Source organism: Nyctereutes procyonoides, unplaced genomic scaffold (assembly GCF_905146905.1).
Source record: "Nyctereutes procyonoides isolate TBG_1078 unplaced genomic scaffold, NYPRO_anot_genome, whole genome shotgun sequence".
In the NCBI taxonomy this organism is placed as follows: domain Eukaryota; kingdom Metazoa; phylum Chordata; class Mammalia; order Carnivora; family Canidae; genus Nyctereutes; species Nyctereutes procyonoides.
The window spans coordinates 1751793-1775612 of record NW_026575042.1 but is presented as its reverse complement, the minus strand read 5'-3'; the positions used below and the strand labels follow the sequence as shown (position 1 = coordinate 1775612).

Below are 23820 nucleotides of genomic sequence, written 5' to 3'. Positions count from 1 at the left end.
AATTTGACTATTTTTAAGTACCTCCTATAAGTGGAATTATAGAATATTTGTCCTTTGGCGTCTGTCCTTTTGTGTCTGGCCTGTTTCATGCAGCATAATGTTTTTAAGGTTCGTGTATGTTGTATCGTGTATAATTGTATCAGAACTTCATTCCTTTTTATGCCTAAATAATATTCCATGTATGTGTGTATCACATTTTGTTTATGCATCTATTGAGAGACAGTTGGGTTGCTTCCACCTTTTAGCTGCTGTGAACAATGCACCTGTAAGCATCGGTCTGCAGTATCTTGAGTACCTGTTTTTAGTTCTGTGGGGTATTTAGCCAAGAATTGGAATTGCTGGATCATATGGTAATTCTGTGCTTAACGTTTTGAGGACCTACCAAGCTGTTTTCCATATCAGCTGCGTTGTTTTACATTCCTACCTAATATGCTTTTATACTACCAGGATTTGTACTTTGAAATTCATTGGTAGTTTTCTTTGTGGGACTGTATTGATTGTATTTGTCAATTATACTAAAACCAGCTTTGCTTTTGAACATTCTCTCTGGTTTCCCGTGTTCTGCCGCTAATGGTATGATTTGATAATTATTTCTTAAAAGTTAGGGGGGAGTGCCTGTTGGTGTTTCTGGGTTCACTGTCCTTCAGGATATATTTCTTCAATAGTACCTCCTTTAGTTATAGGTTTCATTCATTTTTTTTCCCTAACAATTTGAGAAGATTGTCACTATTTATGTTTTCTTACAAAATAGCCATAATTGAATTATAAAAATTTATTAGCTTAGCAAAGCACATGATATTCTCTATTAAAAGAGATTATCTCATATGGGGTTACCTCACTTTTCTGATCCCTAATTTTGTATATTCTCTTTCTAGCCCAGAACTCGCTGATTTTTTTCTTGCTTTTTCTTGAAGAAACAGCTCTTGGATTTGTTAATCAGTTTTGTATTTTTTCTGTTTGAACTTTTTTTAAACGAAATATTTTTATCTTGCTGATTATGCAAGTGGTAATAATAGATTTTTTTTCTCTGTACGCCTTTTAAAAAGACTCAGGCTTCCTGACGAGATTCATTACCGACCATAGCACTGATTGAAATAAGATCTAGAGAAATTAAATTTCATTATGGGAGTTTATACTTTTGGGTATTAAAAGAACTTATACTTAATTATTAAATATGGGCATACCTTGGAGATGTTACAGGTTTAGTTGTAGACCACTGATAAAAACAAATACTGCAATAAAGCTAACCAAAAAATTTTTTTGGTTTCCCAGTGCATATAAAAGGTAGTTCTATAAAAATTATGTTTATACTCTTGTGTATTAAGTATACAATAGCATGATGTCTAAAAAAATGTATGTAACTTAATTTGCAAATACTTGTTAAAAATGCTAACCATCATCTGTGCTTTCAGCAGGTCAAAATCACTGATCACAGGTCACCATAACACATATAATAATAATGAAAAGGCTTGAAAAATTATGAGGCTTACCAGAATGTGACCCAGAGACATGAAGGGAGCAGATACTATTGGAGAAATAGCACCAGGAGACTTGCCTGATGCAGGGTTGCCACAGATCTTCAATTTGTAAAAAACTCAATATTTGCAAAGCACAGTAAAGCAGAGCACGCTAAAATGAGATGTGCCTGTATTCATATCAAGAAATAGTATCAGAGGGATCCCCTGGTGGCTCAGCGGTTTGGTTTGGCTCACCTGCCTTGGGCCCAGGGGTGATCCTGGAGTCCCGGGATCGAGACCCATGTTGGGCTCCCTGCATGGAGCCTGCTTCTCCCTCTGCCTGTGTCTCTGCCTCTCTCTCTCTTCTCTCTCTCTCTCTCTCTCTCTCTCTCTCATGAATAAATAAATAAAATCTTTAATAAAAGAAAAAAGGAAAAGAAATAGCATCAGAAATCTAGAAACGCATGTCACATATAAGGAGAGGCTCTCAGGATGAGAAGGAAAGAAGCATGCCCCAGAGAGCTACCCAGGCACACCTTGTAGGCAGCTAGGGCACCACTGCAGTTGGGGGACAAGGAGGAAGGAGCATGCTGAGAACACCATGCAGACCTTGTATTTCTAGATTACAAAAACCTTTTCCTTTAGTTATGGAACTCTTGCAGAACCTATTATTACAAGTCTAGAACTTTCTGATTATAAGAATGGTATACATTTTCTAATTAATATAAGAGCGGTGGAGATTTTGAAACAAAAGCGTTGTGTTTTTTTTTTTGTTTTGTTTTTTGTTTTTTTTTTTGCTGGTGCTGTGAATTTCTTTATTGTGCTCTTTACTGTTGGTTCCATCTGCTGTCACTGACCACTAATTACCACTCCAGCACTGGCCTCATTTTCCACCCTTGGCTTCAGGTTTCCTGGGGAGTCCCAAAACACTTGATAGCTACAAGCAACATTCTTATTGTTGTTCACTTAAAAACAAGAGCAAGAGGTTAAGTTTTAGTTTATTTTCCTAAGAACACTTAGCATACCTACTCTCTTAGTAAGATGTGAAGTGTACAATGGGATATTGTTACTTGTAGGAGTGGTGTTGTATGGTAGATCTCTTGACCTTACTCGTCTTGCATGATTGAGACTTGGTGCATTTGATTAATAACTCTCATTTCCCACTCCTTGCAGCCCCTGACAACCGCCATTCTATTTTGATTCTGCGAGATTGATGATCTTAAACTTTGTTTTTAGAGCAGCTTCAGATTCAAGCATAATTGAACAGAATGTACAGACACTTCCAAGTATACCTCTGCCCCCACACAGGGAACCTCCCCCACTGCCAATCCTGCGCCATAATAGAACATTTATTACAGTCGTGAGCCCGTGGGGACACATCATCACCTCCCAAAGTCCGTAGTTTACATTCGGGTTCAACTTGTACATTTGGGGATTTTACCAACTGTGTGATGACATATCCCCACTGTCGTGGTACCATGCACAATTGTTCCTCTGTGCTCTGCCCGTTCATCCGTCCATCCCTGCTAACCCCTGGCAACCACCAATCTTTTTACTGTCTCCGTAGTTGTGTCTTTTCCAAGGTGTCATGTAGTTGTGATCATATAGTATGTAGCCTTTTCAGATTGGATTCTTTGACTCAGGATGTGGGACCCAGAAAATTTAACAAAAATCCCCTACCCCTGGACAAGCAGAGCAGGACTAACTCCATTTTGTGCTGCACCTGCCACCTCCTGTATGACCCCCACATGACCTACTTATTGCTTAAGGTGCTGCCCCACCCTAGGCAAGCCGCTGGGCACACCCTAATCGGAAATCGGCTCACAAAAATGTAACCCCACTCTGTGCCCGCCAAAACTTCGCATTGATTCTGACCACAGTACTAGGCCAGCTCAAGTGGATACTAGAGGCTAAGGTGTAATTCAATCGGCCACCTGCGTGTGGACCCACATGACTGTGCAACTTTCTGCGTATCCCATGGGCCACTGGTCCCTATAAATCTGCTACCCCTCTTAGTCTCGGGGTCCAAGTCCCTGCTCCTGTGTGGGATATACTTGGACCCAAGCTCGAGCTTGTCAATGAACCCTCATGTGTTTGCATCGGTGTCGGCTCCTTGGTGGTTTCTTGGATTCGCGATCTTGGGCACAACAAGGAGCAGTAAGTTCCACTGACTGATACTAAGTTTGCTCCAAGTCCTTTCATAGCTAAATAGCTCATTCATTTTAAGCTAAATAACATCCTGTTGTCTGGTTGTACCACAGTTTGTTTATCCAGTTACCTGCTGGAGGTCATCTTCGTTGTTTCTGGCTTTAGGCAACTATGAATAAAGCTACTATAATTATTTGTGAACATGTTTTCTACTCATTTGAGTAAACACCAGGGAGTGAGATTACCAGATGGCAAGGTGAGAGTATGTCTAGCTTTGTAAGAAAGCACCATTGAGGGTGCATCATTTTGTCTTTCCACCAGCAGTGAGTGAGAGTTCCTGTTCTCCATGTCCTCATCAGCATTTGGCGTTGTATTTTGGGTTTGTCCATTGTAATATGTGTCTGGTGGTAATTTATTGTTTTAATTTGAAATTCCCCAATGACATAATATTTACCATCTTCTCATATGCTTCTCATTTATATATCTTTTTTGATGAGGTATCTGTTCAAGTCTCTTGCTCTTTTTTTAATTGGATTGTTTTCTCATTGTTGAATTTTAGGAATCCTTTGTATTTTTTAAAACTAGTCCTTTTTCAGATACGTCTCTTGCAAATGTTTTTTCCCCAGTCTCTGGCTTCTCTTTTCATGTTCTCTTTTTTAAAAAAGATTTATTTTTTTTCAGATTGATTGATTGATTGATTTATGATAGACATAGAGATTGATTGATTTATGATAGACATAGAGAAAGGCAGAGACACAGGAGGAGGGAGAAGCAGGCTCCATGCCGGGAGCCCGACGCAGAACTCGATCCCGGGACTCCAGGATCGCGCCCTAGACCAAAGGCAGCACCAAACTGCTGAGCCACCCAGGGATCCCCCCAAAAAGAGATTTTATTTATTTGTATAGAGAGCATGAGTAGTGAAGGGGAGGGGCAGGGAGAGAGAAGCAGGCTCCTGTTTGAGCAGGGAGCCTGATGCAAGGCTTGATTCCAGGACCTTGACATCATGACATCATGACATCATGACAAGGTTCTGAGCCAAAGGCATCCCCTCTTCTCATTCTCTTAATCCTGTCTTTTACAGAGCAGAAGTTGTTAATTTTAGTAAAGTCTAACTTATCAATTGTTTCTTTGCTGGATTGAACCTTCGATGTGGTATCCAATAAGTCACCACCCCACCCAAAGTTACCTACATTTTCTTCTGCCATCTTGTAGGAATTTTATAGCTTCACATTTTACATTTAGCTCTGTGAGCCATTATCAGTTCATTTCTGTGAAGGATGTAAGTCTGTGTCTAGATTGTTTTGCATGTGGATATAGGTACCACATGTACCACCCTAATCAGGCTTCCTGCCACCACTTTATTGCCACCCACACCTTTGCCCTCCCATCCCTAAACCCAGGCACCACTAATCTCATCTCCATATCTGTCACTTTGGCATTTCTTTTTTTCTTTTTAAAAATATTTTACTTCATTTGCATGAGAGAACACAAGCAGGGGGAGAGGCAGAGGAGCAGGGAGCCCGACTTGGGACTCAATCCCAGGACCCTGAGATCATGCTTAACCAACTGAGCCACGAGGCGCCCCTCACTTTATCATTCAAGAACATTTTTATAAATGGACTCACACAATATGTGACCTTTTGGGATTAATTGACTTTTTAAACTCAGCATAATTCCCAGGTTCATCCAAGTTGTTGCACAATCAATAATTTTTATTGCTGATTAGTGCTCCATGGCCAATAGGAACAGTTTGTTTATCCACCTCTTGAGAAGCAACTGAGGTGGAGCTATTATGAGTAGAGCTGCTGTAGACATTCCTGTACAAATTCCTGTGTTAAAATAAGTCTTCATTTCACTGGAATAAATGCCCAAGAATGCAAGTGATGGGCTGCATCCTAAGTCCATTCATTGCATTTATTTTTACAGTTCCTATTTCTTAACAAGGGATTCAGATTATCTGTTTATGGTACTAATAATATGAATAACCTTTACAGACAAACACACTGAATCATTGTATAGCCTGTGGCAAAAATTGTTGCTATGCATGGGAATATGTGTAGTGTGGAGAAAGGTGGGCCTCCAGGATTACTCCAGGTCGCATGCAGGTGCTATTTAGCACCTAGAGGTGATGCTTTCCTCGGCTGTGTGGGATATGTTCATTCTTATCAGTGATCGAGAACAGTGAATGCTTCTAGCAAGGAGTAACTACATAAGTAGCAATACTACCAGCAATAGTGAGAGTTGCAACTAAAGGAATTTCTGAGAAAATTAACAAAATTGTCCCAAGAAGTAGGTATAATTAAGAAGAAATGAAGAAAATTATATATTTTCCCTGACATTGTTTATATCCTTCTTCTCTCTTGTTTCTCTTGATAGATTATTTTAACTTTATAAGGAACAGTTTCCATCTTATATAAACTATTTCGAAATATGAGGAAGATGAAAAGCCACTGTCTGTGGAGGAACCATCACCCTGAAACAGCACAGAAAAGACAATGCTGGTTTTACTGATGAACAGGAATACTTTTTAGGTGAAATGATATATCACAGCAGGTCTGCTGGTGTCCTGGCCATCTTGTTGGGCTTCTTTGACTCAGCATAGGTTTTTTGTTTTTGGGGTTTTTTTAATTTAATTTTTTTATGTAATCTGTCTCCAGTGTGGGGCTCAAACTCATGACTCTGCGATCAAGGGTCATTCTTCTGACTGAGCCAAACAGGTGCCCCTCACTCAGCATAATTATTTTGAGGTTCATCCATGTGTTTGCATATATCAGTAGCTGGCTCCTTTCTCGTGCCATGTAGTATTCCATTCTAAGGACAAACCATTATTTGTTCATCCATTCACCTGCTGAGAGACATTTGCATTATCTCAATGCGATTTTGAATAAAACCTTCTTGAATGTTTTTGGTTGTTTTATGGTATTTTATTTTAGAGAGAGTGAGTATGAGGAGGGGCAGAGGGAGAGAGAGAACCCCAAGCAAATTCCATGCTGAGTGCAGAGCCCCGACATGGGCCTCATTTCTATGACCCCTGAGGTCACAATGTGAGCCAAAACCAAGAGTCAGGAGCCCAACCCACTGAGCCACCCAGGCTTCACACCACTGTGAATGTTTTTGATCAAGTCTTTGTATGGTCGGTCCTATGTTTTCCTTTCTCTGAGGACATAAAATTCCATGCTGCCTAGACACCATACTAAATGTGTTACTGCACATTTATGCAGGCTCTGGAGGGTGAGTGACCAAAATTATGCAAGGGACATAGGAATGGCCAGTGTGGCTGGAGTGGAGGACCCAAGCATGAGCTGTGCATCTGGCAGTTGATGGTTGTGCATTTGATTGCAAGCTGTTTTCTTTTTTATGGGTTCTCTGTTTTCTCCCAGAATGACGTCCTAAATTCTTCTTGGCCTCTTTGGACTTATCACGTTGTGCTCAACCTTCCCTTTCAGGTCTGTTCACTATGCCCAGTCCCTGCTCTTTCCTTTAATGAGAATTAGAAGATGGTGATGACGGCTTAGATATTGTGGACGTGGAACTCATGTGTGCACTCTATGTGTAATCCCCACAAAGGAGGTACCACTTTTATGCCCTTTGTGCAGGGAGGAAACCACAGCTGAGAGAGGTTAAGTAAGTTGTCCAGGATTGCACAGCTAGTAAGTGGTAGGTTAAATGTTGATCTAGCTCATCTGAGTTCAGACCCAGCACCTTTACCCACAATGTTGTACACTCTTCATCATTGAAAGGGCAGATTGTGCATGGAATTTAAGATGTCATTTATTTTTTTTAAAGATTTATTTGTTTGTTTGAGAGAATGAGAGTGTGTGTCCATACACGTGTGAGCACAGAGGGAGAGGGAAAAACATATTCCCTGCTGAGTAGAGAGCCCAGTGTGAGACTCCATCCCAGGATCCTGAGATCATGACCTGAGCTGAAGACCAGCCACCCACACACCCCTAAGATGTCATTTCAAATTCTTCTTGCGCATCATCTAGTTAACTTCTGTATTGCTAACTTAGTGTTTCTTCCCAGTGGCCTCTTCCTTGGCAGCCCAGACTGGGTCAGATCACCCTACACCAGGTGCCTCTCTCAGAGCTCTGTGTCTGCCCCACTGAACTGGGAACATAGCATACATGCAGATGCCTTCCTTTTCTTCCCCTAGTATCTACTGCCCAAAGAGGACTAGCATCAAATAAAGCAGGCGAATGAGTGAATGGATTATACTCTCAGATATGCATGTTTGTCTTATGCATGTTTGTCAAGGTATTATTTTAACACAAATGTGTACCCACACATTTTTATGAAGATAAAATTATTTGGATTCCTCTAAAAGTTTCCTGTGCCCCTTGTAATCTCCCTGCATCCCCAACCCCTAGCCACCACTGTTCTTTTTGTCTGTCCCTATAGTTTTGTCTCTTCTAGAATTTTAGGTAAATAAGATCCTACAATATGTAGTCTTTTGTATGTGTCTTATTTATCAGAATGCTTTTGAGATGCATCTATATCATTGCATGTGTCAGCAGTTCTAGATCTATATTTAAAACCACCTTAAATAGTTATTTTGGAAGCAGTCCAGAAATAAATACTTGGCTCCACTGAAGTTTAGATGTGGTTCACAAGTTAGAGCAGTGGTTCCCAAGAGTGCTCCTCAAGATCTTTCCAGAGTGTCCAAAAGGTTGAAATGATTTTCATAATAACCCAAAGGTATTTGCCTTTTTCACTCATTCTCTCAGAATTTTCCAGATGCTACATAACATGTCGTATCACAACAGATTAGATGTAGAATCCATCTGTCTTCTGTTAAGCGGCTGGCTTAAAAAAATTTGTAAATTCTCTCATGAAAAGTTTTTGAATTGGAAAATATAATCACTTTTTAAATAACAGGTGTTAATTATATTAACATTTAGTGGTTTTCTTGTTATTAGATACATGAATAAATATTTTTAAAATTTCTGTTTTAACTTCTTGCATGACAAATAGTAATAAATATAAGTCATGTAAACAGAAGCTTTTTGGGGGCTTCAGTTTTCTAGTTGTAGAGAAATCCTTAGTCCAAGAAGTTTAGAATCTCTGGATTTGGGACAGTTTTGAAAAGGCATCAGGAATAGGATGAGGAAGCCTTGGAGCCTGGTGAGCTTAGGAGAGGGTCTGGAGACCTGGCCCACAGTGCCTGGGAAAGGGACCTCCGTCCCGTGGTGCCCTATGGAACATGGGCTGGAACACAGGGACAGGGAGTGTCAGCTACAGGCCACAGTCTTATTGCCCCTCCTCGCTCCCTCCCCATACCTGGTTGGGCAGGTTCTGTTCATGTTCCTGCTTCCTACAAGGAGCAGTGGGCAGCCTACGCCTGTGGCTGGCTTACAGGAAGGACAGTGGTCACGCGGCCTAAGGCTGGCTGGCCGCTTTCTGGAGATGAAACTTCGGTTAGTATCTGACGTCAGGTTGGGCACTTGCTGAGGAGCTAATGTCTGTGCTGTGTTCTGATCCCAGGGTGGGCATAGAAAATCATCAAGATGGTCCAGTCCTTTGGCTTTTGGGGAGAAAAATACGTACCCTTCCCCTACCCCCACAATAGAGAGTTCTAAGCTCAAATGGAAAGATTGTCTAAAATAATAATTTTAACAAAAGCAGGTGGGAGTCATATTACTGGCACAATTATTATGGGAACACTGCATGTGGATTTTGGTTAGTGATTTTGATAATGCTATTAATAAACGGTAGCAAAAATAAAATAAATAAAATAAAATAAAATAAAATAAACGGTAGCAAAATTGCACTACGGTCTTTGACCTGTTAATTGCTCTTCTCTTGCAGGCGAAAGGGCCTGTGGTTCCGAATGAAGAAGATACTTCTCTGTGTTCTGGGGTTGTATGTTGCCATTCCATTTCTCATCAAACTGTGTCCTGGGATACAGGCCAAACTGATTTTCTTGAATTTTGGTAAGTGCATGTGCCCACTTTGCCTTTAACTTTAGTAAGAGTTCATTTGCATGATGATTTATGTATTTATATATCTACCACCCAGATCAAGAAATAGAACATTTCTATTGCCCAGAAAGTTCCCTGTGCCCCTTCTCAGGTCCAGGCTGCTGCAGTGACTGTGCTGCTCTCCAGGGCTGACCCTTGGGTGCACAGGTAACTCCTGCACGGCTGGGGTCCTTCAGCTGCTGTGGGTAAGGATGTTAAGAGGGTTGTGTTGCAGGTGGTCTGCCCTTGTGCCATCTAGGAGGCTCACTGTCCTTGGAAAAGATGACCACTGAAAAGTGATCACCTTAAAAAAATAATTAGGACTTTTTCTTTTTCTTTTTTTCTTTGTTAAAGACCTTATTTATTTATTTATTTATTTATTTATTTATTTATTTATTTATTTATTTATTTGAGAAAGAGAGCACAAGAGAGAGCATGAGCCAGGGGGAGGGGCAGAGGGAGAGAGAGAGAAGCAGACTCCCACTGAGCAGAGACCCCTGACACAGGGCTCCATCGCAGGACCCCGGGATTGTGACCTGAGCTGAAGGCAGACACCTAACCCTGAGCTACCCAAGTAGCCCAGGACCTTTTAGGGGGGGAGAGGGGGCGGGGAATCAGCCTGACATGCTTTGGTTTCTGTGGAATTATATGCTGGCTTTATAGGTGTTGTAGTCTCCCTGAGTTAACTTAGACCTTGTGTGTTCCAAAGGTGGTTTTTTTTTTCACACTGTGTATTTACTTTTGTGCAAGTGGGAGAGAAAGGTCCAGAAGTCTCAAGCTTAGGAAATAGAAGACAGAGGGCTCCCAGGTACATAATTGCTGGGAGCATCATTTTACACCTACAAGATGAGGCTAGGATGGAAGAGGCTGGGTGTGCAAGTATTAGTTTGAGGATAGAGCATAGTGCTTGGTACACAGAGCAGGTACTCATAAGTGATGGCCTTCAGCTCGGGGGTGGGTAGCATCTGAACCAGTTGAGGTGGGCTGTGTGCATGCTCTTAGTTGTTGGTTTGCAAAGAGTATGTTTGAACCTTGTGTATTTGGGAGGAGGGGTTTGAAAGCTGGGTTTGATTCCCTAGAAGGCAGCAGGGTTGCCAATAGAGAGGAGGGAGAGGGAAGAGCATGGAAGTGAGCAGGGAGGACAGACAGGTGTTGAGATGGCCCGTGTGTGACTGTGGCCTGGGACAAGCAGGGCGATAGGGGTGGCACTGGGGCCGGCAGGATGACTACCTGGGCGTACAGATGAGTTAGGCTTGCTAAATCTACAGTGAGCTTGATCACAGGAACTTAGGAGTCACTTGCTAAAAAGCGACTTTCTGCTCAAAGAGGACTAGGAGGAGGAGGAAAAATAGTAAAGTCCGTGTTTAATACTTTGTAAATCTGAACTGTTTTTATTTGGTGTTTCGAGTGTAAAATACTTGTAGGATACCAAGAGGCATTTGATTTTGCTAACGGAAACATACTCTGAACCTGGAGGAATTTATCTACTTGAGTTTTGGCCAGTGTGAGAAGCACAAACTTAAAATGAACCAACAACATAACTAAAATCAAGGGAGTTTTGATTTTTCTGACTTTAACCCTTAAATGTCCACAGGTCCACAGTCTAGCACAGAAGGGAGTTTGGGTTTACATTAAACATGAAGCTATGGGGCTGCAGACAGCCTGATGGCAGACCTCAGGATGGACCCTGACTGCCTTTTCCAAGTGTGCTGGCTTCTGGGTGCCTTTGCCACATGGTGGGGTCCCAACAAATATTGGAATGGAATTGGTCTTCTTCTAATCCATTATTTGGAGTACTTCAGACACAGCCCACAAATGTTGCTGGTTGGTTTCTTAATGAAATGGCAGGATGTTGCACAGGAGCAGAGCTTTGGGTTCTCCTAGTCCAGTGCGCTGCACCTCCATAAGAAGATGCCGGCCGCTTATCCTTTCCTCACATGTGTCTGCTGTGTGGCAGCGGGGTCACCTACTACCCAGTTTTAGAGATCGTTTTGTTAGCAGTCTGTGCTGCCTCCCCTATGGGGGATGAGGGTCTCCAGGGCTACCCTGCAGTGGTTGGCCGTTCACGCCATGGTGCTGGAGGGCCAGTGTGTTGGGGATAGCACCTCCATTTTTCTCTCTTCAAAATGGGAATCACAATCCTGTGGATTTCCATTTGGACTCTAAAGGAAGTCCAAATGGTCTTTTGGGCCTCAGGACATAATTAGAGAATATTCTTAAGTTCACATCAAATCTATCTGAAATCACATTCATGAATCAGATAAATAAGCTTTAGAAAAAGCATAGCACCTATGATTTAAGGTATTATTCTACTTTAAATATATTTTCATAAGCAAGAACTGCATGTGCATTCCAAACACAGAAGATTAACTGAAAAGCCCTGAATGGCAGTGAAGAAGAAAATTAAATTCTGAGAAAATTGTTAATGTTGTTGCTTATCTATTTCCTGCTGGTCTCTTTTGTCTGAGTCTCTGCACATAAACATGAGCATATATGCTTTTCACTACTCAGATTCAAAAGTCTGATTCCATGTCAGTGGTGGCGGTTGATGCCCAGTATTCTGTGGTCTCGAAGTCTACATGACTTTTTCTTGTTGCTGAATTGAAATATAGATGGCATATGGTATGATGCTCGTTTCAAGGGTGTGGCACAGAGGTTCAACAATTGTGTACAGTACTCAGCACCTGTCACAGTAAGTGGAGTCACCCTCTGTCAGCAACAGGCTTACTTACCACAGTAGTGTTGACATCTCACCTCCATGATGTGTGTATTTAACTGGCACTTTGTACCTCTTTGTCTCCTTCCCCTGTTTTGCCCATCTCCCCCCGGCCCCAACCCTGGCAACCACCAGTTCTCTGTATTTATGGGTCTGTTTCAGTTTTTTGTTTCAGTTTGCTTGTTCCTTTATTTTGTTTTTTAGATGCCACATGTAAGTGAAATCTGTCTTTCTCTGACTTACATCACTTAGCATAATATCCTCTAGGTCCAACCACATTGCCTCAGGTGACAAGATTCCATCCTTTTTTATGGCTGAGTAATGAAGTCTAGATATCTTCTCTGGTCTTCTTTGCCCTCAGATCTAGAAGGATCTCTCAGTGAGAAGGAATATTTCAGTTCAGAGGCCTGCACCAAACTCCTTGGGCTTTTTTTTTTTTTTTAATAATTTAGATTTATGAATTATATATTTGTTTTTAAAGCAGAGGCCAGCCAACCTGCTTCAGCATTCTCCAGGACAATAATCCTTAAGCTTCCTCTTTCTTTTTCCTTTTAGCAGTCTCTTTAACCCTTAATAGCTTTCTCTCTTTCCACCATGAGTGTAGCCACCATGTGTTACCATAAACATGATTATGATATCATTGACTGTACTCCTTCCGCCATGCCTTCCATCCCCGTCACTTCCTCACTCCACACCTGGAAGCTAGGGCCTCCCACTCCCCTTCCTCTATCTTGCCCATCCCCCATGCCTCCACCTGTGGCAACCATCAGTTTGTTCTCTGTGTTTACAAACAGATCAGGTCTGATTCTGCTTTTTGTTTGTTTATTCATTTGTTTCTGTTTTTGTTTTAGATTCTACATATGAGTGAAATCATACGGTATTTGTCTATCTCTGTCTGACTTCCTTCACTCCATGTTGTCACAAATGGCAGGATTGTCCTTTTTCAGGCTGTGTAATAGTTGTGTGTGTGTGTACCATGTTGTCCTTATCCATTTGTCTAGCCATGGGTTTTTTCTGTATCTTGGCTATCATAAATAAGGCTGCTGGGGATACATGTATTCTTTCAAATTAGTGTTTTATTTTCTTTGGGTAAATACTCAGTAGTGGAATTACTGGTTCATATGATATTTCTATTTTTAAGTTTTTGAGGAACTTCCATACTCTTTCTTATTCCTTTTCTTTTTATGGAAGTCCGGCAGCCCCCCATCACAGTGTTAGAGTTTGATAAAACCCAGAGAGCCCTCTGGCCCTCCTTTTGTTGGCACCACCCCTCTTCCAGTGCACCTGTGACTGGGATGAGGGGGTGCCCCAATTTGTAAGATCCCCAGATGGTCAGAAGTGTCCATTGTGACTAAGTAGCTGTAGCCTCTCACCGTATTGTGCATTTGCAGATGGACTAAAGAAGGGATGATAGAATGGGTTGTTTTCCATTTATTCATGGACTCACTATTATTGACTGAAGACCATTTGTGCAAGATCCTTTCTAAATCATGCCCATAGTTTGTGGGTTGGAGGGTAGATAATGGAGAAGGGAAGGAAGAAAAGCCAGAAGTGGGGTTGAAGCAGCTGGATGGGTCTTGCTGGCCTGTAGGCACAGCAGCCTGTGTTTTGGGTTCCTAGGCTGTGTGCACTTAGCTGCATGTGAGGCCGACCTTGCATAGCTAACAGTGAGGGGCCAGGTCACTGTCCCACACTCCTCACTCCTGCCCCTGCCATGTGCCCTATGGTTGCCCTGTGCTGTGTCCCTGCTCCAACGCTGTGAATGAAGTGGGGCCCCGAGGGTCATTGGCCAAAGGATAGCACAGGAGGTCAGGGGGCCCTGGTACCCAGCTGTTACCAGCCAGTAGGAGTGAGGTGTGTTCTGGCCTGGGCATATAATCTAACCCTACCCTTGCACTCCTTGACCCCATCCCTTTGTGGCATTCTGCTTGCTTAGACCAGTGGTTGCCAGTGGTTCCTCTGGCCACAAGTCTCTGGAGTTGACCCCCCAGGACTGACCACGGACCTCTACTCTCTGGAGGGGCCCCATGAGAAGAGAGGCACTTGGAGGCCAGAGGTTCCTCTGTTACCAAGTCTGCTGGACTTGATACATTCGCTGCCTTCTTTTTCACAATTATTTCTAAAATGGAAATAAAAGTGAATGGGAGGACAAGTCTTGTGGAATGAGGTCTTCCTGAAGTAGAATCTGGCAGCTTCTCAGTTTCTAAATTCCTCAGGCCTGGAAGCTTTGGGAATTAGCTGCTAATCCTCAGTGAACATCGTTCACAGGTAGGGGGTCCTCTTGGGGGCTCTGGGCTAGTGTGGAAGTAGCTTGGCCACCTTCTCCCCCAACACAGAACAAGCTGAGGCCCGAGCACTGAGCTGGTGGAAGCCAAGTGCCCTCAGCCTTGATGACGCCCACTTTCTGTTTGGCATGGGGACATGAGGTGAATAACTCCTGTCTCAGGAGTGGAATTAAGGGAATCTGGGGCCGGGTTTGGGTTTTCAGAGTTGTATGGAGGACGTCCTTTCATTCACAGTTGTCAGATGATGAGCTGGTACATGAGATGCATGAGGCTGCAGCCACCAGCTTCCACAGCATGGCCCAGTGTCCCAGAATGGACACTGTGGGAGGAGGTACCTGCATCTGAAACAGCATGGGAAACAGAGGCCCTTGCCAGCTTTCTCTCTGCTCAGGAGCTTCTCTGAGTCCTGTTGCTAGAGTAAAATCTTACCTCCATACATGGCTGCTTTGGTCCCTGGAGGCAGCTGTAACAAATACCACGAACTAGACGGCTTAACACAATAGCAATTTCTGGTCTCCCAGGTCTAGAGCCTGGAAGCTGAAATGAAGGTATCAGCAGGGCCAGGCTCCCTGAGACTCTGGGCATAGTCTTTCCTTGCCTCCCCCTGGCCTCTGGTGGTGGCCAGTAGTGTGCAGTGTCCCTCAGCTTCTAGCTGCACCCCTCCAGCCTCTGCCTCTGTCCGCACACAGCCCTCTCCTGCTGTCTTGACACTGTCCTCGTCTGTCCTTGTCTGTATCCCAATTTCCCCTGTCAATAGGGACACCACCTATACTGGATTGGAGTCCACCTTCTGACCTCATTTTAGCTTGATTATCTGTGTAAAGACCCTATTTCCAAGTAAGACCACATTCTGATGGGCTGGGGGTTGGGACTGCAGTGTATCCTGGGGTTGGGGAGGGCACACATCAACGTCCTAAGAAGGACATGAGGGCCAGTCAGTATCATTTACCATTACCTTCCTTCCTGTGTGATGGGTCAGGAGTGTGGGCTGTGGAGTCAGGCCGCCTACATGTAAGTCCCAGGCCTGTGATGTGTGAGCTGGTGGCTAACGGAGCTATAGAGTGGAAGAGGTGGTGTGTTTGTCACAGGAGGTGCTGCAAGAGGGCACACACGCACAGCTCAGGAATGGTGGGAAGCACCAGGACATGTGGTGCCGCTTCCTTTCATGGCCCTTTTTCTTTTTGGAGAAAGTAATAAAGTTTAAAAAATGTAGTCTTCTTGGGGAAGAGGTGGGTTAAGAAGCTGGAGGTACAAAAACCACCCTCGTGGAAGGATTTCTTTCCTTGCATGGTCTGAAATGCTCAGGGAATTTCTGGGGAATGAGCATGTGTGCATCCCCATGTCCTCATGAGTGGGTATTTCATTTCTTCAGCAGATGTGTAGCGAGCTACAGTGGGCATTTGAGGAATGAGAGCTAAATGTGGCGGGAGGGTACTCAGATGCAGAGGACAGTAAGTGAAAAAGGCCCTGAGGTGGGAGGTCAATGCTTGTGGCTCAGGAATGGGACGGCAGTAGGAGATGAGCACGTTTGGCTTTTGTGCCACGTGGATATGTGCAGTTACGTAATGAAACTACTTTCTTTGCCAGAGAAAACTGTGCTGATGTGTGTGACTCCCTTATGTAAGGTGGGATTGGCTAGAGGTCAGGACCATCCTGCCCTTTTGGGAGTCGCCATTTTATAAAGTGAGTAAATCTCACCTCAACTTTTTTTTTTTTTTTAAGTTTTTCAATCTTTGGGGTGCCTGGTTCACTTGGTTAAGCATCCGACTCTTGATTTCAACTCAGGTCATGGTCTCAGGGTCATGAGATCGAGTCCTCTGTCAGGCTCCATACTGTGTGTGGAACCTGCTTCAGATTCTCTTTCTCTCCTGTCCCTTTCCCTCCTCACATGTTCACTCTCTCTGTCTCACACTCTCTCTCAAAAACAAAAACAAAAAAAAAAAAACACACACAACCGCAACCATCAGGGGGTCCATCTGTGCTCAGACCTCGCCCTTGCTAAGGGATGTGCCGGCGTGCTCACAGTGTTCCTGTGCTTGCTTGCCAGCCCTGCACCTGAGGCCAGAGGGCTGTGTGGACTGGGATGCCTTGGGTTGGAAAGGACTCAGCACTTCCTGAGAGCTTGGCATCTGCTGTGCATGTACATGTGTGTCCGTCTGCCCCCACTAATCTTGGTTTCCATCTCTTTGTCCTCCACAGTGAGGGTTCCCTATTTCATTGACTTGAAAAAACCACAGGATCAAGGTTTGAATCACACGTGTAATTACTACCTCCAGCCAGAGGAAGATGTGACCATTGGAGTCTGGTGAGTGGGCGGCAGCATGGCCGGGATTGCCCAGGACGATTGCCCATCCGTTTTTACCCTCCCCCTCCGTTTCCAAAGCAGAGATCTTGGCTAAGTTTGATCATAATGGAGCACGATGAGACGGCACTAGCTCTTCCGAGGCTTTGAGACAGCGAAGGCTGTGTGAACCGGGTTGTCTGTGGGCAAGAGCCTTACTTCCAGGGAGAAGGAAGAAATGTGAGCACGGGAGCCCCTGTCTCCTCAGACAAGGGAAATGTCTGGACCTTGAGAACAGCTGAGTGTCTTTACATGCAGCGCTTCCAGCCACTGATAATGTGGCTTTTCCCTCTTGTATTGACTCTTTTGAGTCACAAATTTATTTTTTTATTTTTTATTTTTTTAAATAAGCTGCTTTCTTTTTTTTTTTAAGATTTATTTATTTATTTATGAGAGAGAGAGAGAGATGGAGAGAAAGAGAGAGAGAGAGAGAAAGGTAGAGACACAGGCAGAGGGAGAAGGTGGCTCCATGCAGGGAGCCTGATGTGGAACTCAATCGCGGGACCCCAGGGTCACATCCTGGGCCAAAGGCAAGCACTAAACTGCTGAACCACCCAGGGATCCCCCGAGTCACAAATTTAAGTGGGACTTAAGTCCTATGACTTCTTTCTGTTCCCTTGGAATGTGTTTTCTTACTTTTCCCTACGGACAAGTGGATGTTTTTGCTACTAAATTTAAAATGACCAAGTTTTCTGTTTCATTTTCTGTATTCTCTCAGAGGTAGCCTGGCATCCCTACCCCTTTAGCAGGGTTTCTCTCAGTAGCTGTGATGTCTCCCTCTGCCCTCACAGAAGAGTGCTGTGCATGGGAGATGCTTCAAGGCGAAGTGCTGTGGGCTGTGAAGGGTTGTAGCCACATCTGTGGTCCTGGGTAGAGAACATTAAATGCTCCTACTGCTGTAGGAGCTGATGCTGGGATTAGGCTTTTGTTATTTCTGGTTTAATTCAGTCCTGTATTTACTGACCAATGTGTGTACCTGGGACACTTTGCTCTCATGTCTTCGGTCAGAAGCGTGATGTGCTTTGCTCAGAACTTGTTGGTTGGGAATTAGTCGGCTTTCCCGCTGATTAGTGTGGTCTGTGCTTTGAGATGGGACAGGGATTGTTGGTGAAGATGAGGACCTCTTCCGTGGCTAGTGCTTAGGGTGGTCTACTCTGAGAGGGGTGTGTGTGCTGTGGATATTTAGGCTGAAAGCTCTCACAGCAGTCACCTAAGAAGATTGTACTTAGTGACGACAATGGGGAGACTCAGCATACTGACACCAGGCTGTGTGCTGCTGGGCCCTGGCTGCCTGCCCAAGTCTGCACCCTCTGCTGTTGTGAGGACAGTGTAAGCCCTGGGGCAGCAGTCTTGTCTTCAGCTGCCTCTCTGGGGGCGTAAACTCTCCACCTGGCAGGGGGCAGGAGAGCCCTGGGAACAGGTCCCTCTCCTCTGGCTTGGAGCTTTTGGGGCCTGTGTTAGGAGCCGTGGTTTAGGGTCAGTTGGCTCTTGGCAGTGCATCAGCTTCCAGACCTTAAAATGTGCCTTTCGGTCCCATGGGTTTGTAATTGCTGAAGAAGTGATCATTAAGATCAGAACCACCCAAAATGCGATCCTCTAGAAATGGTCAAAGAAACATTAGAAGTTAAACGCCAAGGCCACCTGGTGGTTCAGTTGATAAGCATCTGACTCTTGGTTTCAGCTCAGATAGTGATCTCAGGGTTGTGAGATCGAGCCCCACATCATGCTCTGTACTGGGTGTGGAGTCCGCTTAAGATTCTTCTCTCTGCCCCACCCACTGCCCAAAAAAAGTGAAATGCCAAAACTTAAGAGCTAGAAAATTTTAAAATGGCCATTTAATATTTGCAAGAATTCTTGCTAATAAATGTGAATGTGTTTTATAGAAAAATCTCATTAATTCAGACCCTCCCCAGGGATTAACAGTATTTGGTGTGGACTGACTTCAGATTCACTGGAGCATCTCTCTGAGGGGTAGTTCTGGCTAGAGAGGCAGAGTGCACCTGCCCGGCCAGGTGTGGGATGAGCCAGGCTGACTGCCAGGTCACTCATGCAGCATGTTCGCCTGTAGTGTCTCCTCCTACAGAGACAGGTCTGCTCCCAGATGCCTGGTGAGCAGGCTCCGCAATGTGCTATACATTAGAAATGGTGCTTAAGGATTTCCAGGCTTCTGATCCAGCTTGTAAAGATCAGTGTTGCTTAAAAAAAAAAAAAAAAAAAGGGATCCCTGGGTGGCGCAGCGGTTTAGCGCCTGCCTTTGGCCCAGGGCGCGATCCTGGAGACCCGGGATCGAGTCCCACGTCAGGCTCCCGGTGCATGGAGCCTGCTTCTCTCTCTGCCTCTCTCTCTCTCTGTGTGACTATCATAAATTACAAAAAAAAAAAAAAAAAAAGATCAGTGTTGCTGAATTAGCATCTGTGACAGCCTGAACTATCTTAAGTATGTTGTGAATTAAATTGTGTATAGCTTAAAAATATGGGTATGTGTGAGGGGGGATGGTGTTATTCAGCTAGTATTTATTAAGCATTCATTTTGTGGGAGGCCTGAGTGAAGGCCTGGTGACCAAGCCAGGTTAGATCTTACCTTACAGAGTGTCCAGTTCATATGGGAGAAACTCCACCCCCACCCCCACCCCTGGCCAACTGCTACCAGGGGAGCTTCTGTGGCCCAGAGGGGCCTGGGTACAAGTCAGAAAATCTACCTAGGCTGTCAGCAGCCAGCTCTAGAGCTTGAGAGCTCTGTAGTTCTTTCGTTTGGTGATGGAGGCAGTTTGCCTCCCCGGCCCACCTGTCCTGCTCTCTGCTTGGTTGTGACTCTCATCCTGTGTCTTTCTATCAGCAGTCACCCTCATCTGATCATGCCACTCCATGCTGCTTCTGTTTCCAGGCACACTGTCCCTGCTGTCTGGTGGAAGGACGCCCAAGGAAAGGACCAGATGTGGTACGAGGATGCCTTGGCTTCCAGCCACCCTATCATCCTGTACCTCCATGGGAATGCAGGCACCAGGTGAGGGAGAGGACCCCACGTGGCGTGTGGTCGCTGCAGTGCTGGCCTGGTTGGGTCTGCTGACCCACTGCAGTGAGGGAGTGTGCAGGCAGCGGGGCTGTGAAGCATCCCAAGAACACAGGAAAAAGCAGAGGGGCTTGGTGGGGAAGGGGTCAGGGTGAAACTCCCCTGAAGCCATATCCCCAGGCTCAGAGCACAGCAGAGCTGCCCGCCAGGTGGGCCCGGTGCACTTTCCTCGGGACCGCCCCCCCCACCCCGTGTTAAGCAGATGTGGGCAGCGTTGTCCAGAGGCCCCGTATCTGGGCTCGCTGCACCTGAGTGGCGCGGAGGAGGCTGTGTCTCTGTCATTGTGACCCAGATCCTCAGCCAGAGTCAGGGGGTCCCTTCTTCCTGACATCTCTGGGGGGGGGGTAAAGGGAGGGCCTATGACACAGTGAATGAGGGTTCCCGGTGAGTGAGGGGTCGTTGTGATAGTTGAGGGCCGCAGCGCCCCTGGGGAGTGTGGTCTCCTGTTCACTGGCTGGTTTGTCATCCCATCTGAGGGGCGAGGCAGTCTGGCATTTAATGCTGGTAGGCATGCCCTTCTGGGGGAAGAGGCACACTTCCTGGCAAGAGCCAGTGAGTGCTGAGGAGTCAGGTGACATTGAAGGTGGGACGGCTAAAAGCAGAGGTATCCCAGCTGAGTGCACACAGATAAGCCCAGCCACACTGGCCACCCCGCCATGCTGTTGGGTTGGTGATGGGTGTGAATTCTCTCTCTCAGCTGGAAGCCAGCAATGCCAGTGTGTCCTGCTGGGCTGCTGCTGAGGCACGCACTGTCTATGGCAGGCCATGCCCTTGCTCAGGTTTATCCCAGATGCTTTTCAAGAGTGGTTTTAATGGCATGTCCTTCAGGTTAGCTGGGGATTGGCTGCTTCTACCCACATGGTCGACCTTGTTCAGGAGAATCTGTGGGAGCACAGCATGGGTGAGGGAGGAGGTGCATTTTCTGAACAGAGCATTGCCTGGAAACCCCCAGGAGGGTCACCGTTGTTGCAGCTTCCTTAGGGATGCATGAGAGAGAGCTGGCGGGAGCTGGCAGGAGACAGGGCCACTGCAGGGCCCAGATAAGGGTCAGTGTGGCGCCTTGGCCACTGTGGGAGGTTCGGCGTGGGGTCATTTTATAGGCAGAACCAACAAGGAGATTATGGTGGTGTCAGGGCAGGGAGGCTGCACACTGCGGGGAGTCTGGGAAGTGCGGCTCATGAGGATGGTGTGCCTGGTGAGCAGAGTGCTTGGCAGTGGAATCATGCAAGCACTTGGCAGTTTGCTTTCTTCTCTTTCTGGGATAAGCCCCAGTGGGTTTCTCTTCTGCTTTTCAAAGAGCAAGTGGTTATAACTGCTCTGGTAGCATCTTTCTATAAATGAGCAAATTTTCTAGTTTCCTGGGAATAAGATTCAGTTAAGCAATACCAGTCACATGGTAAAAAAGACCAAGTCAGCTGAAACTTCAGTTTGAAGGAACACTGTGACTTTGGAAGTACTTCCCCTTCCCCCATACCCCACTCCCCACCACAGGCCTGGCAGGATTGCAGCGGCCCTGACTCCCTTAGAGCCAGTCGTCGGCTACTGCTGCGCACTGAGTCATGTGCTAAACTCTCTTCTTTTTGCTTGACGTAGGAAATTTGAACAATCCCAACGAGAGCCAGCAGGAATTTTTCCAAAGATCACCGGAAACATTTTGTAGTATTTCCTTCTGGTCCTGAAACTCATTCCCTTGTATTTCTGTGGCACAATGCATTGCTTTTCCTCCTTTGTCTCATTCCTGTCTCTCTCTGGACACTCCTTGTCTGCCCCTGCCGACACCCGCAGTGGCCGTGGTGCTCACTCTAGAGAAGGAAAACTGAGAAGTCTGGAGAGGGTGAGCTCGCCTGCTGACAGGCTTTCCTGCCTGAGGTGATCTCGTCCCCACTTTGCTGTCCATCCACAGTAATGGCTGCCCAACAACTAGACAAAGTGTGAGAAGGGATAGATAGTCCTTGGACAAAGAAGTAGAGACACAAAACAGTTGGGACCCATAGAAGCCTGTTTAGGTCTGTGACAAGTGCCCACCATAGTCTTAATCTGTGGGTGTGAAGCTGGGAGATGGGCCAGGACCCCTCTGAAGATGCCTGGGCAGCAGTTGTCAAGCTTACAATCACACACACCTTCCACCCAGCAGTTCTATGTGTAGGAACGCATCCCACACGTGGAGTGCACATATGCAGAAGGGTATGGCCGTGGCAGCAAAACTCAGGTTCACAGCAGGCAGGAAAGAACCAGATTGACTGCAAGAGAAGGAAAGTGAACCACTGGGATCCCTGGGTGGCGCAGCGGTTTGGCGCCTGCCTTTGGCCCAGGGCGCGATCCTGGAGACCCGGGATCGAATCCCATGTCGGGCTCCCGGTGCATGGAGCCTGCTTCTCCCTCTACCTGTGTCTCTGCCTCTCTCTCTCTCTGTATGACTATCGTAAAAAAAAAAAAAAAAAAAAAAAAAAAAAAGGAAAGTGAACCACTGCTAAAAAGAGTACTGGAGGGATCCCTGGGTAGTGCAGCGGTTTGGCGCCTGCCTTTGGCCCAGGGTGCGATCTTGGAGATCCGGGATCGAATCCCACGTCGGGCTCCCGGTCCATGGAGCCTGCTTCTTCCTCTGCCTGTGTCTCTGCCCCCCTCTCTCTCTCTCTGTGACTATCATAAATAAATAAAAATTAAAAAAAAAAAAGAGTACTGGAATTGGCTGTGGCAGGTCCCTGTGAGTGTGTGTTGAGTAAAGAAGCACTTTCACTTCTGCCTACATGCTGGTCACTGGGGAGCTGGGGGGCTGCATGCTGGGCAGGAGTGTTTCTTGCTGTGTCTTCTGGGTTTTCTTTTTTTTCTTTTTTAAATTTTTTTATTTATTTACGATAGTCATACAGAGAGAGAGAGAGAGAGGCAGAGACACAGGCAGAGGGAGAAGAAGGCTCCATGCACCGGGAGCCTGACGTGGGATTCGATCCCGGGTCTCCAGGATCGCGCCCCGGGCCAAAGGCAGGCGCCAAACTGCTGCGCCACCCAGGGATCCCATCTTCTGGGTTTTCTATTGTACCTGTGTATCACCTGGTCAAAAATAGGAGAAGGTAATAATTAAGAAATATCCCCAAAGTGCTAAGACTATCCCTTGCTTATCTCAGTATTGCCAGAAACAAGCATAGAGCCACGATGACGCCCTGCAGAGGAGGTCACCTGACCACCATTGACCCTCCCTGTATGGATTTGGGGACCAAGTCACTAAGGACCCAGACACTCCAGTGCTGACCTGGGGCCTGCCTTTTTGAGAAGATGTGCTAACACCCATTCTTGTTTCCTTTTCCTTGACGCTCTAGAGGAGGTGACCATCGGGTGGAGCTTTATAAGGTAGGTGAAGACAGCACACAGTGTATGATGGACAGAGTGGTGTCCACAGGCTGTGGGGGGGGGGCAGAGCAGTGTCCACACAGTATAGGACAAGCAGAGTGGTGTGCACAGTGTGATGCCAGGAGGGTGGGGTGGGAGGGCTGATGCCAGGAGGGTGGGGCGCGCGGGGTCATGCCTGGAGGGGTGGGGTGGGTGATGCTGGGAGGGCTGATGCTGCCAGGAGGGCAGAGAGTGTGGGGTGATGTTGGGCAGTGGTATCCACATAGTGTAGGACCGAGCAGCGTTTGCAGGGTGCTTGGCGGGCAAATTCGTGGTCGCAGGGCATAGGAAGGGCAGAGCCGCGTGCACAGTGTGTGTGGCAGGCCCGCGGTGTGCATGTGGTATAGGAAGGAAAGCAAGTCACCACAGTGTTATTTCCCCGCCGCCCTTGCAGGAGGCGTGAACCGCAGGGGGTCCCTCAGCCCTTGTGAGAGGGTTGATGGCAATGCCTCGTGGCCGC

The 23820-nt window shown here is 45.9% G+C and overlaps 1 protein-coding gene across 3 annotated transcripts in view; it reads left to right on the top strand.

Moving 5' to 3' along the window:
- ABHD12 (abhydrolase domain containing 12, lysophospholipase) overlaps positions 1-23820 on the top strand; it is a 69897-nt gene that overhangs the window by 35545 nt on the left and 10532 nt on the right. For all 3 annotated transcript variants that reach the window (XM_055320878.1, XM_055320879.1, XM_055320880.1), the window contains exons 2-5: positions 9414-9538; positions 16766-16871; positions 19791-19910; positions 23291-23321. In XM_055320878.1, the coding sequence (XP_055176853.1) occupies positions 9414-9538; positions 16766-16871; positions 19791-19910; positions 23291-23321 (382 nt within the window). The remainder of the gene's footprint in view (positions 1-9413; positions 9539-16765; positions 16872-19790; positions 19911-23290; positions 23322-23820) is intronic.